The sequence below is a fragment of the Chiloscyllium plagiosum genome, unplaced genomic scaffold (genome assembly GCF_037043375.1).
Source record: "Chiloscyllium plagiosum isolate Xiang-an unplaced genomic scaffold, Cpla_swu_hap1 HiC_scaffold_7, whole genome shotgun sequence".
Lineage (NCBI taxonomy): Eukaryota > Metazoa > Chordata > Chondrichthyes > Orectolobiformes > Hemiscylliidae > Chiloscyllium > Chiloscyllium plagiosum.
Window position 1 is genome coordinate 18,605,452 of NW_028270145.1, and position 15,345 is coordinate 18,620,796.

The 15,345-nt window shown below is 45.9% G+C and overlaps 1 protein-coding gene across 2 annotated transcripts in view; it reads right to left on the minus strand.

The window, feature by feature from the left end:
- ahr2 (aryl hydrocarbon receptor 2) overlaps positions 1-15,005 on the minus strand; it is a 151,683-nt gene extending 136,678 nt beyond the window's left edge. Inside the window, exons 1-2 of one of the 2 annotated variants that reach the window (XM_043693101.2) lie at positions 14,542-15,005; positions 14,192-14,379 (exon numbers count right to left, since the gene is read on the minus strand). In XM_043693101.2, coding sequence (XP_043549036.2) covers positions 14,192-14,379; positions 14,542-14,600 — 247 coding nt within the window. In that variant the 5' untranslated portion in view covers positions 14,601-15,005. The remainder of the gene's footprint in view (positions 1-14,191; positions 14,380-14,541) is intronic. The other variant, XM_043693100.2, reaches the window with a different exon arrangement.
- Between the last annotated feature and the right edge of the window lie 340 nt (positions 15,006-15,345).

Sequence of the window (15,345 nt, forward strand, 5' to 3'; positions counted from 1 at the left end):
GTTCTCTAAAGCGCTCTGCTAGGAGGCGCCCAGTCTCCCCAATGTAGAGGAGACCGCATTGGGAGCAACGGATACAATAAATGATATTAGTGGATGTACAGGTAAAACTTTGATGGATGTGGAAGGCTCCTTTAGGGCCTTGGATGGAGGTGAGGGGGGAGGTGTGGGCGCAGGTTTTGCAGTGCCTGCGGTGGCAGGGGAAGGTGCCAGGATTGGAGGATGGGATGTTGGGGGGCATGGACCAGGTAGTCACGGAGGGAACGGTCTTTGTGGAAGGCGGAAAGGGGTGGGGAGGGAAATATATCCCTGGTGGTGGGGTCTTTTTGGAGGTGGCGGAAATGTTGGCGGATGATTTGATTTATGTGAAGGTTGATAGGGTGGAAGGTGAGCACCAGGGGCATTCTGTCCTTGTTACGGTTGGAGGGGTGGGGTCTGAGGGCGGAGGACGAGATGCATTGGAGGGCATCTTTAACCAAGTGGAAAGGGAAATTGCGATCTCTAAAGAAGGAGGCCATTTGGTGTGTTCTGTGGTGGAACTGGTCCTCCTGGGAGCAGATATGGCGGAGGCGGAGGAATTGGGAATACGGGATGGCAATTTTTGCAAGAGGTAGGGTGGGAAGAGGTGTAATCCAGGTAGCTGTGGGAGTCGGTGAGTTTGTAAAAAATGTCAGTGTCAAGTCGGTCGTCATTAATGGAGATGGAGGGGTCCAGGAAGGGGAGGGAGGTGTCAGAGACGGTCCAAATAAATTTAAGGTCAGGGTGGAATGTGTTGGTGAAGTTGATGAATTGCTCAACCTCCTCATGGGAGCACAAGGTGGCGCCAATTCAGTCATCGATATAGCGGAGGAAGAGGTGGGGAGTAGTGCCGGTGTAATTATGGAAGATCGACTGCTCTACGTAGCCAACAAAGAGACAGGCAGAGCTGGGGCCCATACGTGTGCCCATGGCTACCCCTTTGGTCTGGAGGAAGTGGGAGGATTCGAAGGAGAAATCCACGCCCCACCTACAACCCACCCTCCAATCCTGGCACCTTCCCCTGCCACCGCAGGAACTGCAAAACCTACGCCCACACCTCCTCCCTCACCTCCATCCAAGGCCCTAAAGGAGCCTTCCACATCCAAAGTTTTACCTGCACATCCACTAATATCATTTATTGTATCCGTTGCTCCCGATGCGGTCTCCTCTACATTGGGGAGACTGGGCGCCTCCTAGCAGAGCGCTTTAGGGAACATCTCCGGGACACCCGCACCAATCAACTACACCGCCCTGTGGCCCAACATTTCAACTCCCCCTCCCACTCTGCCGAGGACATGGAGGTGCTGGGCCTCCTTCACCGCTGCTCCCTCACCACCAGACGCCTGGAGGAAGAACGCCCCATCTTCTGCCTCGGAATCCCCCACTCACCTATTGTATTCTATGCTACTTTCTCCCCACCCCCACCCTCCTTTAGCTTATCTCTCCACCCTTCAGGCTCTCTACCTTTATTCCTGAAGGGCTTTTGCCCGAAACGTCGATTTTACTGCTCCTCGGATGCTGCCTGTACTGCTGTGCTCTTCCAGCACCACTAATCCAGAATCCAGAGAAAATAACCCTAATCTATTCAATCTCTCCCTATAGCTCCAATCCTCCAACCCTGGCAACATCCTTGTAAATCTTTTCTGAACCTTTACAATTTTCACAACAGCCTTCCAAGAGCAGGGAGACCAGAATGGTAGACAATATTCCAACAGTGGCCTAACCAGTGTCCTGTACAGCCACAACGTGATTTCCCAACTCATATACTTAATGCTCTGATCAATAAAGGAAATCATACCAAATGCCTTCTTCACTATCCTATCTACCTGCGACTCCACTTTCAAGGAGTTATGAACCTGCACTCCAAGGTCTCTTTGTTCAGCAACACTCCCTAGGACCTTACCATTAAGTGTATAAGTCCTGCTAAGATTGGCTTTCCCAAAATGCAGCACCTTACATTTATCCAAACTGAACTCCATCTGTCACTCCTCGGAAGACTGGTCTATCTGTACTGGAAAAGGCAAAGAGTTATAGCCTTAGATTGTTAGGAATGCCCTTCTGGCTGACAGCAGTACCAGCCTGCCCTCTAGCTGTTTATGGAGAGTGAGCTACATGGAGGTGACACTGCAGCCCACATCAGCAAGAAGAGAGCAATCCAGTTGGCCAGCAGCCCCATTGAGCTTGCAGCACCCGAAGCTACAGAGGATTGATTGGCACTGTGCCCAGAGGCCTTATCCCAGCAGGTAAGTGTTGGGAGTCTTGGGGGCAGGGAGCAGGGTGGAGTTTGCACTAGGGTATTGCTGACAAGAACGCATTTGGGGAAGCAGACAGATCAAGACTGAAAAGGAGACTGCCAATGGAAGAGAAAGATGCCCACCCTTCCCCTTTGCCGCCCACACCCAAAGTGATGTAACTTCCAAGGCCCCATGTCAGGAAATACCGAGGCTGGATAGAAACTGTCCATTAATGGTCACTCAAGGGCATCAAATGTGGCAAGAGTAGGGTTAAGTTTCGCCCCTCACAGCATACAATGGTGTGGAGAAGGTCACACAATGGTAATGGCACTAACTTTGAACTAGGAGGCACTGGATTGAGTCCTATCTTGTCCAGCATGCTCTCTAAGGTGTCCGAGCAGTTTAATTAAAAATAGTAATACTGTGGAGAGGCTGGAAGGGGACGGACAGCAGGCCAGAGAGAGACTGTGAGGCATGTTCCAGCAGTTTCCCATTCCTTCCTGCCCCTGTGGGGGGAAATGTTAAAATTCTGCCCAGTGTTCCCCCACACACTGGCTCATGTGAGCCCAGTGGCTGGTCTGGGGCCTATTCTCCAGCACAATTCACTTTCCTAAAATCAACAATAATTTTGCATTTCCATGTTATAAAACATGACGCAGCCGTCAATGTATATTTGGTGGAATTTTGTTCATGTCAGGCTTAATGGGAGAATATAATTTCTGTCTCCAAAGTAAGTGAGTTGAGCTGTTGAGTGTGTGTAGAATCCAAAAGGAACTGGGATATAGTTCCAACTCAGAGTGGCATGGGTTTTGAAGAGGGAATTGTCGGGGACGAATGAACTGCTTATCCTTGTCTTCCTAAATTGGTAGAGGTCATGGATTTAAGGAGGTGCTGCCCAGATTTGGACGTTCATGATTTGATTTGATTTGATTTGATTTGATTTATTACCCATATGACACTGTGACTTTGATATTCAGGTTTCTTGTGAACAGTGCCTGTAAAAAGCAGGCCATCGAGAACTCCCTTTAGACCTGGGCGACTAGACCAGGCATGACATGGGCTACATGAAACTTCAAACAGGCACCCAATCCAAATTAAAGCACACACAAGAGAGAAGCAAAAACTGGCATGTTTACTTGGTGTTGCACTTGGTAACTTGCACTAAGTAATATTCTATAAAAGAAACATGACTCCAACAGAGTTCGAAATATTATGAATTCTTATAGTCGCCTCTACGTTCTTACAGTCAGTGCATTGTTATTAAGTTGTACTTATACATTACTTCAACCACCATTTTCACCTACAAAGGGCATTCAATAGTGACTAGAGGTAAAAGCACTCAATATGTTGTACCCTTCCAACATTCCAACCCAGCCAAAGAGAGGACAAACCAAATACAGTGAAGGTTCCTACTCTCGATTCCAAAGAGTTTTGTGGGAATTTCAGTTCCCGGTGTGCAACTTCAACACACAATCTTTTACACACACACACACACACACAGACATCAGCTCTTCATTCCAGGCTCACTAACATAAGAGCAAAGACAGCCGTTTAAACTTTAATGCCTCAGTGCCACTTTCATTAAATATGAATTGAACGCATTTCCATTTACAAAGCATTAGAGAGCTGCAGCACAGCAGGACGTGTAAGGAAACAAGATGACAGAAGGGCAAACTAGAACAACGTGTGCAGGCTCAAATCAGAATGTGAAGCCATTGAAGAGTTTTATTTATCTTTTTTGGGGGGGGGGTGGGGTGGTATTAACTGGGTTTATTGGTAAAGCCACAAAAAAAAAAGCCTCTCATCTTCAAGCACTCCATCAATATTGCTGTGCATATTCATGCACATCCAAGCACAGAGGATTCCCCAAGACTTTAGCAGGCTGGTCACTCAAATCAGAAACAATGTCACCCTTTTTGTCCCCACCATCGACACAGCAGCTGACACCACTGTTCAGTAAACACAAATATTTGGATTCCATTCCAATTATCCTGGATACCTGGCTGGAAGCTGGGTTATCATATCAAAGAGCCTGCAATGGGACTAGGTGGGTCCACTCTGAACCATTCCATAGATTACAATCCCCCGGTGTCACAGCACACCAACTAAGCACTGGACTGCAAGGGGGTGAGAGTTGTACTTTCTCGTACAGAGCCTCGCTCATAACTCTTTTGTTAAGATAATTGCTTTCTGGGCACCATGCACCTCAGCAAAGGCATATTGATACCAGAGTGGGGACAGTGCCCATTCGATAGAATGACACCAAATTGGCTTATTGTTCCTCGAATTCAGAAGACTGTGGGCAGGTCATGGCTTTCATTCAAAAAGGATTTGGAAGGAAGAATGAGCATGCAGAGCTACAGAGATGGCAAAAAGAATGGGGCTAGGTACACTGCTCATTTGGACAGCTGATGGAGACATGATGGGCCAAATGAGCTCCTGCTGTCCAGTGTTTACTATGACAAAGAGAATCAATAAGGGGGCATAAAATGCTTTTATAACCCTGGTGGGAAATTCAGTAAGAATGGCAATATAATTTACAAATCAACCTAATGAGAAAGTACTTTTACAAGATACACAGTAGCAGAAATCTCAAACCTTTCCCCATCTCCCAACCCACAGAAGGCTGCGAATGCTGGTTGGGTGGGAGACGGGGGGGGGGGGTCGTCAGTTGGAGCATTTGAGATGGAGAAGTTGTCAGACAAGGGCACAAAGCCAAGGCTGACAATACAGTGATGAGAGATTGAGGAGCAGACTGGCATCCTCCTGCTCCGCGGAGAAGGAATGAAAAATCTGCCCCATCACAACCACTCGCGTCCCCACGATAGAAATTGTCTGCTCACCCTCGGCACCTTGGGAATGGCATGCGATACTGGGACACCTCGTAAAAGGCGAACATAGTAAAAAAGGGAAAAACAAGCCACGCCCAGCGACTGAATCAACTCATCTAGTTTCCCATGTGGGACCTAAGCTTCACACTGGAGATGGTCATCACCCACCTATAGCCTTCAAACCCTTTCTCCGAACTACTGCACTGTGGGGGGAGATAGTTATGACCTTCAGGGGAGGGTTTGCTCCTGCGAGAGAACAAGAGAATTTCTGAATTTTGGGTCATTTACTAAGCTCTAGCAAGATTTACTGAAAAGTTCTCCAACTAAAACTGGACGTTGAAGTTTCCCCAACAGTGGAGCACTGGTTTCTCCCAAGAAAGAAAAGAAGAATGAGCATTTGAAATCACCTGAGAGGGAGAGAGAACAACCATGTTACGAGAGTGGCGTCAACTGCCTATTACTCCCTTTATAGAACATTGCTGGATCCATTGGAAGGGAGCGAGAATGTAAGATTTGATGAGTGAGGCCTGCATATGCCTTGTGGCTATGAGGCACAGAGCCTGTTATTTGTTCAATGCTGACAGCTCTGCTGGTACATGATGAGGCTGGATAGGTGAATCATCAGCATGCTTATTCGACCAGGGATACTAACATTGTGACAGGTATAGCGTGTCCTAGAGCAGAAACCTCAGTGACAGTCAGCAATGTTATAAACAAGTGATAATGGGCACCACAACACATTAGCTGGGAGGCTAAAGTCACATGAGGCCTACAGATAAATGGCTACAGTCAACAGCCTGAATCTGCAGTGTTCGGTTAGGACCATCTTGCAGTCTATTCTTTTGATTTCACTTCAAATGAACACATCCAAGAAATTTGAAATCAAAAACACAGATCGCGTGAAAAAGAAACAAAAAAAAAGCCACCCCACAGCACTTTCAGGAGACTTCCGAGTGCTCTAGTTATGAGTCAGAGGCATTTAGCAACAAGGTAATTAACTGTTAACATCCCAATAAAATTCATAACATCAACTACAATCTTAAAAAGAAACTAATTCTCAGTTGCCATCATTAGTAACATGCAAGTCTTCTACCTAGATCTATGGACAGGAGTTATTTGCAAACTCATTGTATTAGATCACAAGATAGCTTAACCCAAGTACAGCATACAAGCACAGGATGATACATCAAAGCCAGGACTGGGAACAGATCTCCCACAATAATGTTTGATGTGGGTGGCACATTGAGTCAATGGTTAGCACTGCTGCCTCACAGCACCAGGGAACTGTGACCGACTCTATCCTCGGGCAACTGCTCCGCGGAGTTCACACATTCTCCCCATTCCTGCGTGCATTTCCTCTGGGTGCTCTGGTTTCCTCCCACAGTCCAAAGATGTGCAAGTTAGATGGATTGGCAATGCTAAATTGCTCAGTGTCCAGGGGTGTGCAGGCTAGCAGGGTTGGCTATGGTAAAACGTGGGGTTACAGGGTTAGGGTGAAATGTTCTTCAGAGAGTCAGTGCAGACTGTATGGGCTGAATGGCCTCTATCTGCATTGTGGGGATTCTATACTGCAGGAATGAGATTTTCCTCAAATTACAGTCAGACCAGCAAGCTGTAAAGGCCTGAACCCCTTCCCGAGCCCATGACGGACAGAAGAGTAGTCACAGCACAGTTCAATGTGGAAGACATCTTGGCCATTCACTCATCTGACCCAGGTTTGAATGCTGCTCAGTGAAATAAATAATTTGTCGACTTTCATTTGCGTATTCCTTGAGCAAGACACAGAAACGGAGTCAGAAGGGGGAGCAAAGAAACAGTTGGAATGGCACCAGCACTGAATCCACATTAGATTTAACAACCGAAAGAACTGCAGCTGCTGTGAATCAGAAACAAAAACAGAAGTTGCTGGAAAAGCTCAGCAGGTCTGGTAGCATCTGTGACCCTTAAGGGTCACCGGACCCGAAACGTGACCTGAATTCCCTTCACAGATGCTGCCCGACCTGCTGAGCTTTTCCAGCAACTTCTGTTTTTGTTTCCCACGTTAAATTTAACTTGAGGAAGGGGAGCCTCGAAACAAATTTCCAAAACGGCCAATGGCCAAATGCTGGCCAGATCACTCATCTCCCCTGGCTTTTCAAGTTCTCATGCGTTAATAGTGAAATCAGTGTGTAAAACCTCACAGTGGTACAACTGCACAAGTTGGGATCAGGGCCATCTTTTGAAACAGCTGAATCAAAACAAAAATGGAGTTTACTGACCGGGTTCTCTCAGTCATTTTATACGACAAGCAGCCAGAGGGAATTTCTGGGTTAAATCTGTGTGTATGCCTCTCTGCCTGAGTAATAGTGCTAGTGAGAATTATCATTATGCACGAACTGTGGGAAGAGAGCAGAGCATGGACATTGAAAGACTTGTTTGTTGCAAGGAATGTTTACACGGTACCCTGACTGTAAATGAACTGTAAACGGGGCAGTACAGACAGAGATCTTGGAGGTTGATCAGGATGGAAGGAGACGATGGAGATAAGGAAGGAAGAGGTCATGCAAGGATGGGAAAACAAGGATCAGAATTCAAAAGTCAACATGCTGCTAGACCAGGATCCACTGCAGGTCAGCAAGTTCGGGCTCAATAGGAAAACACAGCTGGCTTTGAGGGAAGGCACAGAGTTTTCAATGACCTCAAATTTTCATGAACAACACCACAGGACAGAAGCCATGAGTGTATAGAAATAATCAAGTGTCGAGGTAATGAAGGCATGATGACCGGAGAGGTGACACACATAGGAATGGGCAGCCTTACGATTGTGTAGATTTCATGCAATAAACCACTGCTGGAACCAGCCCTGTGAGCACAGTTTAAGAGTCAAGAGAGTGTGGTACTAGAAAAGCACTGCAGGTCAGGCAGCCTCCGAGGAGCAGGAGAATCAACATTTCGGGCATAAGCCCTTTATCAGGAATGCTTACTGAAGAAAGGCTTATGCCTGAAATGTCGATTCTCCTGCTCCTCGGATGCTGCCTGACCTGCAGTGCTTTTCCAGCACCACAGTCTTGAGCCTGATCTCCAGCATCTGCAGTCCTCACTTTCTCCTAGCATGGTTTAAGAGTTGCCAGTGATGTTTCTTAAAATGTTGAGTATTTCACCGAAAATTCCCAGGGACCAAATTTAGCATAAAATAGGAATCAAATCAATAACCTTTCAATGTCAGCTCCTAACCATCAAGATCTGACAGGATCTCTCTTGCTTCTAACCCCACCGTCTGGAAAGAGTGTGCAGTTCGCTGCTGTATTCAGTAGGCTGATTAAAGCTAAAACCTTGCGTCACACGCTCACAACAGGCTCCGTAACACATTGTCTGCATATGAATGAACTCAAAACCATCCCAATATAAACACTGCTTCAGCAAACTGACAAGGTGGTAACCTTACATTATTCTGTTCGCTGACCTAGAAACGGATTTCTCCTTGCAGGGGAAGTCTTGCGGTCAATAAACCCCTCCCTTAAAGAGTTTTTTCCCCCCACTAAGATCTAAACTCAAATCTTACATCCTTCCTTTTGCATGACTTTAAATTCAATATTTATAATTGTGTTAAATCACCGAGTGCAAATAACATCTGTTGACTGATCCACTTTAGAACGGTAGCCACATTGACTGAAGACATGATGTGAAACACACACGAGATAATCCCTGTGCTGATGTGCCCCCAGTTTTGGCTCAATAGTGTCCACATAAAATGGCCTTGGCAGTCTCCAATGTAGATGCGCACCCGAGGGCACTCAAGAAAGACTCGCATTCCTCTACAACTACAGAGTTTCCCAAAGCAGTATTACCAATGCAATACTCAAATATGGTCACCACGGTTTTGGAGGAAACACCACAGCCAATTCGCACAGAACAAATAACCAAGCTTTATTGACGTTGCTTGACAGGGATAAACGTTGGTCCAAAAGCACCAAGAACTCACTCCTCGGCTCAGTGAGCACAGATCTTCTATAAACCCAAGAGAGCAGGCGGGTTTTCAGCTTCACATCTCATGCAAACAGCAGCACCTCTGACAGTGCAGCATTCCCTCAGGGCTGGACTGAAGGGTCAGCCAAGATTAAGCGCTGAAATCTCTGGAGCGGATAGCCCAAGAACCCTGTATAAATCAATGTCATCATCTCCCTTGCAGCATGCCTCGATAGTTCACAGGCTCCTCCCTTCCCTTATGAGGTGACACACATCCAGTTGCTGCTCCAAGTCTCCACACCTCCTTAAACCCAGCAAACGGCGACGCTAACATAAATCACTACCATCCACATCCACTGCCCCTCACAAATGGGCATGAACAGGAATCAGAGTTTGCGACTGAATTCTCGAACCGGTGGAGGGGACAGGAGCCCTGTTTCTGACCCCTCTGATCAAAAGCACTGGTGTTAATTGGAAATGTTTTCCACACTGTAGCTCAGTTGAACAAATCATCAAGACATTTCCAACAACACATTCTCCCTTCATTGTGAAATCCTTCCTACAGCTTAACAATTAGATTAGATTAGATTAGTTACAGTGTGGAAACAGGCCTTTTGGCCCAACAAGTCCACACCGACCCGCCGAAGCGTATACCACCCAGACCCATACTCCTACGTTTACCCCTTCACCTAACACTACGGGCAATTTAGCATGACCAATTCACCTAACCTGCACATTTTTGGATTGTGGGAAACTAAGAACATAGCCAAGGCAAATAAGCCAGCTCATGTACGAAACAGCCTTCCACACGTTCCAGATGACACACCTCCGACAGCACACATACCAGATAGTGACATGGCTTGGAGATGCTCTTAACCCTCAGTAACGACAATTATCAGCTAGCTTGCAGTGATCAACTGCAGAAACTGCCCGAGTGTCATGGCTTGCCTTCAGTATCTCACCTCACCCCATGGATTACACCAGGAGGCCCTAACCCTATTGTACTGAGGAGGAGGACAGAGTCTTAGCTGCTCCAATGTAAAAAATTGCCAGTCGTTACTGCTTAAAACCATCTAGCTCCTGCCCACATGACACCAGCTGCTCTACTTAAAACATTCCCACAGATCAGATAATCAGCAAGCTGCTGAAAACAAACTTAGCAAGAATAGACTTGGTCACTGGACTTGCCTCACATGGAAGCAATTTAGGATTTTATACTTTTGGAGAACAGCTGGATGGGACTATAGTTCCCCTCACAGTAAAAAAGCATTGAATCATGGAACCCAATTACCAAAACTGAAAGGTTAAAAGTCGCCACAGAAAATAACAGAAGCAGAAGCTACTCAGGAACCTGCAGTTCCCCATTGCTTTCTCCATGGTAATGCTTTAGTCAAGCAGAAATGCCTACCAATCAGCAGCCTTTCCTCCCATGACATAAATTGGTCTGATCATCTGAAATCAGATGATCTTGCATTTGGCCTGTTGACTACAAAACGAAAAGCTTCAGCAACATCTCTCTCTTTTCTGTCATATTCAAGAAATTAATTTAATTAGTCAGCCACTGAAAAGCAATGGTCTTGTTTAATGTTAATACAAATACCATTCTCATCATGCTCCCATATGGTACTGATTTATTCTGGAGTACAGTTACACAGCACAAGCAATCCTTTGTAACCTCGCCCAAGTGACCATCTGACACGTACAAGCCTTGACAGTAAGCATTACAAGGATGTTCCAGACAGCATGACATCAGAGCCAAGCCTGATCCTATTTTTGGCAAGGGGACACCTCCACATACTTCCATCACTCTGATTCACTGCAGCAACAACTGGACAATTAGAGCAACCAGTCAGGTAACTGCTCATCAGCACTCCCACTTTCACAGAGTATTCCACACATTGGATGCCTCTTGTTTGTGCAGTTTGTCGTAATCTCCCAATAACCACCATTCCCAGGATGGATAGACGCCCTTGCACATGGACAATTTGCAGTCAAGGAGTAAAAGATGTGATGCTAACCTTGAAAAGCAATGCTGAACAAACTCAACTAACATGTCAGCTCAATTGAACCATCTTTCCTAACTGATGAATGCCCTAGCATGTTCTTTCGTCTTGGTATGGGCTCAGATCTCTGCCTAAGAGAAAATATTACAACTTTTAATTTTAAAATGGGGAATGGGGAATGGGGCAGGCCAATGTTGTTAGGAGGTTAAGCTGAAGGTTTACTCAATCAGCTCTGCACTGAGTGCCGCCCAGGCTGATGACCAACAGACACCAGCATCAATCACCACCACATTCTGGTTGTCCTTACAGGAAGTTCTGGATGGAACAATCAGTGTCTGCATGGCATTCAGTGAAAGTTCAGTGTCGAGTGTTCCTTCACTGTACCACTTCCTAGTCTCTGAGTGCTTATGCCAAGGGATGTGGTCAAAAACACACTGCATCCACAGATTTATTTTTGTGTTTGCGCGTGAGTGAGAAGGGAAGAAAGAGAGAGAAAAAAAGAAAAAAAAAAAGGGGTGAAGGAAACAGGGTATAACTTTTTAAATTAGGTATCCATTGATTTAAAAAAGGAATAATTGTAAACAAAGTCTGCGCAGACACAAAACCCACTGTCCTTCTTGTAGACCAGGAGCAATTTCCACTGACATTCACTTCCAAAGCCTACCACAATTGGCATCCCTCCCAATTTTCTTCCCAATCAGCTTGACTCTTGCAGGGGTTCACATTAGAAAAAGCAAGGATCTGGACACCCTCCGCACCACTCCTTCAAAATACCACTGAACAGATAGGGGCATTGCCACTACTGAATGAATTTACAAGCTCCTCAGCTCCAGTGACTGAAAGACAATTAAACAGCTTCCTGTTCCAGCCAGCATCAATAGTGACAGGGAAGGGGATGAAAACCAATTCTCAGTCAGCACAAAGAGTTAACTTCTGTCTGGGATTCAGATGCACAGCCACTTTATGCTTATTCATTCATGAAACGTGGGTGTTGCTGGCAAAGACAGCATTTATTCCCAGAGAAAGAAACAACGTGCCATCTTCTTGAATACAGTGGAGTGGTTTTACAGCATCAAGAGTCAACCTCATTGCAGTAGGTCGAGACACACATCTAGACCAGACCAGGTAAGGATGGCAGATTCACTTCCTTAAATAAACTGGATGTGTTTTTAAAATGACAACTTAATCATTTTCAAGTTCACCATTCCTGGATTTGTTTTCTAATAACCAAATTTAAATTCCCCAGCTACCATGGTTTGAACATCTGCCTCCAGATCACTGGAAGGTTAATTAGCAATCCCCTAGACGAATGGTCTATTAACATTACCACTGTTCATTCAGGCTCAATCACTGCATTTCTTTACAAGTTATGTCTTCCCAGCACCAGTGTTTGCGTCCTGCACATTGCAAAAGCTTTACAGGGAATAATGCTACAAGGTGTATCTCTGCATTGACAAATATATTACTGACCGTGACTGCCATGCTATACACTGTGTACATGGCATGCATAAAATTGTTTTAAAATGTGTGCCTGTCAGGCAGTGGGAAGAAGAGAGAGAGGGGTAACAGAGGCTGTAGGTTTCAAACCGGGAGGTCCAGGATATTCTAAAAGTTTGAATGAACCACAATCAGAAAGCATGAGCACAATTCCCATCCCAACAACAAAGCTACTGCATGTCACTGTCTCAATGATCCCCCATTTCTCAGGGTAGGCAGGAATGCATAGCAATATTCTCTGTGCTTCTGATATAATGCAAGGCATAACATCTCACCTGTTAACAGCAAATTATGAATTCAAGCCTCACTTCACCCAGAGAAACACCCGAACACAACCTGACCAACCTGTTGCCTTGACTGAAGGGTGAATGTGTTGTCACCCACACTATGCACAAACTGGAAAGCAGCACCAACTTGCCTAATGAGCAAAAGACAATCCATAACTTTTAGTCTCTTGGAGAGATACAATGTTAACCTTTGCCAATACTGCTGTGATAACAAACAGGTTGGGCCTCTGTGACATGCGCAAATCTCCTCGCACTCTGGTATGCAGAGTACGCAGAGGATGTTAATAGTTTATGTAAAGCAACAGACAACTCAGTCTATTTACAGTCATGGATATTCCTCCTTACCCCATCCCAAAATACATGCAAACTAAAATGTAGGCTGTGAAGAGCACAAATTATTGCACATCCTGAAGTCCCAGTGGAAGATGTAACTATGTTTCATGCTTGCCTGTGTTGATTGAGTGATGTACGAAAAATTGAAACCACAGCTGCTCACTTTCAAGCCCGAGAAAGACGTAAACAAAATACTTCACCCTCACATGAAGCATGCACAGCAATCCTAACAGTGTACTTGTGTGTGTGTGTATCTGTTTCTGAGTATGTCTGTTTGTTCATGTACCAAGTCAGTGTAGGTGAAGCAGCCCCAACTTTGATTGTGTAGACATGTGCACATTTGAGTGTATTTATCTGGGTAACTGTGTCTAGTCTCTGTTTAATTCTGAGTGTGCCAGTGAGTACAAATACATTTGTGTATTTGTGTGACCATGTCTGTGTATATACTGTGAATGTTAACATACCCGTATTTGAATGCCTGTGCATATTTTTTGTGTATGCTGTCTGTGTTGCTGCTTGTGTGTGTTGGGGTGTGGCACTTTTGAGAGCATTTGTGTATTTGAGAATGTGTGTCTAAATCTGTGTCCTGTCAGAGTATTTACATTTCTGCATGAGTGTTGGGGATGTGGAAGGGGGCTGCTATTTCAGGATTTGCACGAGTGTGTCTTTAGGAGCGTGCGTCTATCTTTGGGGTCATTTCTGTGTGTGTATTTAGGAGCGTGCGTGTATCTGGGGTCACTGTGTGTGTGTATCTTTAGGGTCATTTGTGTGCGTGTATCTGGGGTCATTTCAATGTGTGTATTTAGCAGCGTGCCTCTATATGGGGTCATTTTTCTATATGTATGTTTATTCGGAGTCACTTCTGCCTGTACTGTATTTGGGGTCATTTCTGCACGTATTGGAGTGTGTGTGTGTTTGGGGTCCCTTTTTGGTCGGCGTGGTGTGTGTATATTTGAGGGTGTGTGTGTCTGGGGAGGGGGTCTATGGACAGATGTGTTTTGGAGTGTCTAAGTGAAACGAAGTGTGCCGACTGACTGCGCCCATACCGTTGAAGAAGCTCTTCGCTTTCAGGTAGCCGACACTGAGACGGAGCACGGAGAGTTTGTCGAGACGGGCGAGGACATCCTCAGTGAAGGGCAGCAGACTGGTTAGTTTATCCAGCTCACAGTTCAACCGGTCCCGGTGCCTTTTGGACGGATTAGACTTGACGCCATCAGCAGGAGGTGGTTTGGGGCTAATGACATGTTTGGGGTTTTTGTGAAAACAAAACAGGAATGAGACAGAACTGCACGGTTAGAAGTATTTACAAAAGGAACCATCGCTTTTAAACTCTTCCCCCCCACCACACCACCAAGAGTTGTCAGTTGAAATGAACCAGCCACCCCCCAACTCTTACCTCTTTTGCACGGGTTTCTTCCTCTTTTTCACGGCGTAAATCCCACCAGCATTCAGCATGTTGTCGGCGAGTGTACAATCCACAAGGTGACAAGGAAACCCAGCGGTGGAAGGGGCTCACCCCCAGCCCAGCGTTACAGACTCTTCCCCCCGCAGCGCCCGATCCACTGGGTCACAATCCTGAAGCAATCCCGGGCGCTGTCAGTAATGGCGAGAGCCCAGCTCCCCGGGAGCTCACTCTTTTCCCCCCCTCTCTCTAACTGGTAATTCCAGCAACACAATCCAAGCGAATATCCCCCAAGACTCTTCCTTCTATAATGAGTCAATGTCCCCTTTCCTCTGTCTCTGTCCCACTGCAACCAGGAACTTTTGTCTCTCTCTTTTTTCTCTCTGTTGTCGTGCCTGTCTCTCTCCTTCTCCCTGGGCTGGGCTTAGACCCAATCGGCTTGACATCATTGGTTCCGGACTCCCGGAAAAGGAGCTGAACCGGAGGAGGAGACTGGTTAAGGTGGCTTTGGCACTGAGCACTTGGGTGGGGCGACTCCCGTCCCAGGATAGAATTTGGTTCCAAATAGAGAAAGTGTCTGAAACCACTCCTCCTAGAATGCATCAAATCACCAGCAGTCTTAAGAGGTTTTTTTTTAATAAATGCATTTCGAAGGTGTCTGTCTGCAATGGTGCAGGCAAGCCAAGCCAAGCGAACCAATTCACTCAGCTCTCCAATATCCCAGAAAGGTATGCACTTGTATTTGGGGACTGCATCTGTCTCTATTGAAAATTAAGAGTGGTAATGGCTTCGTGGTAT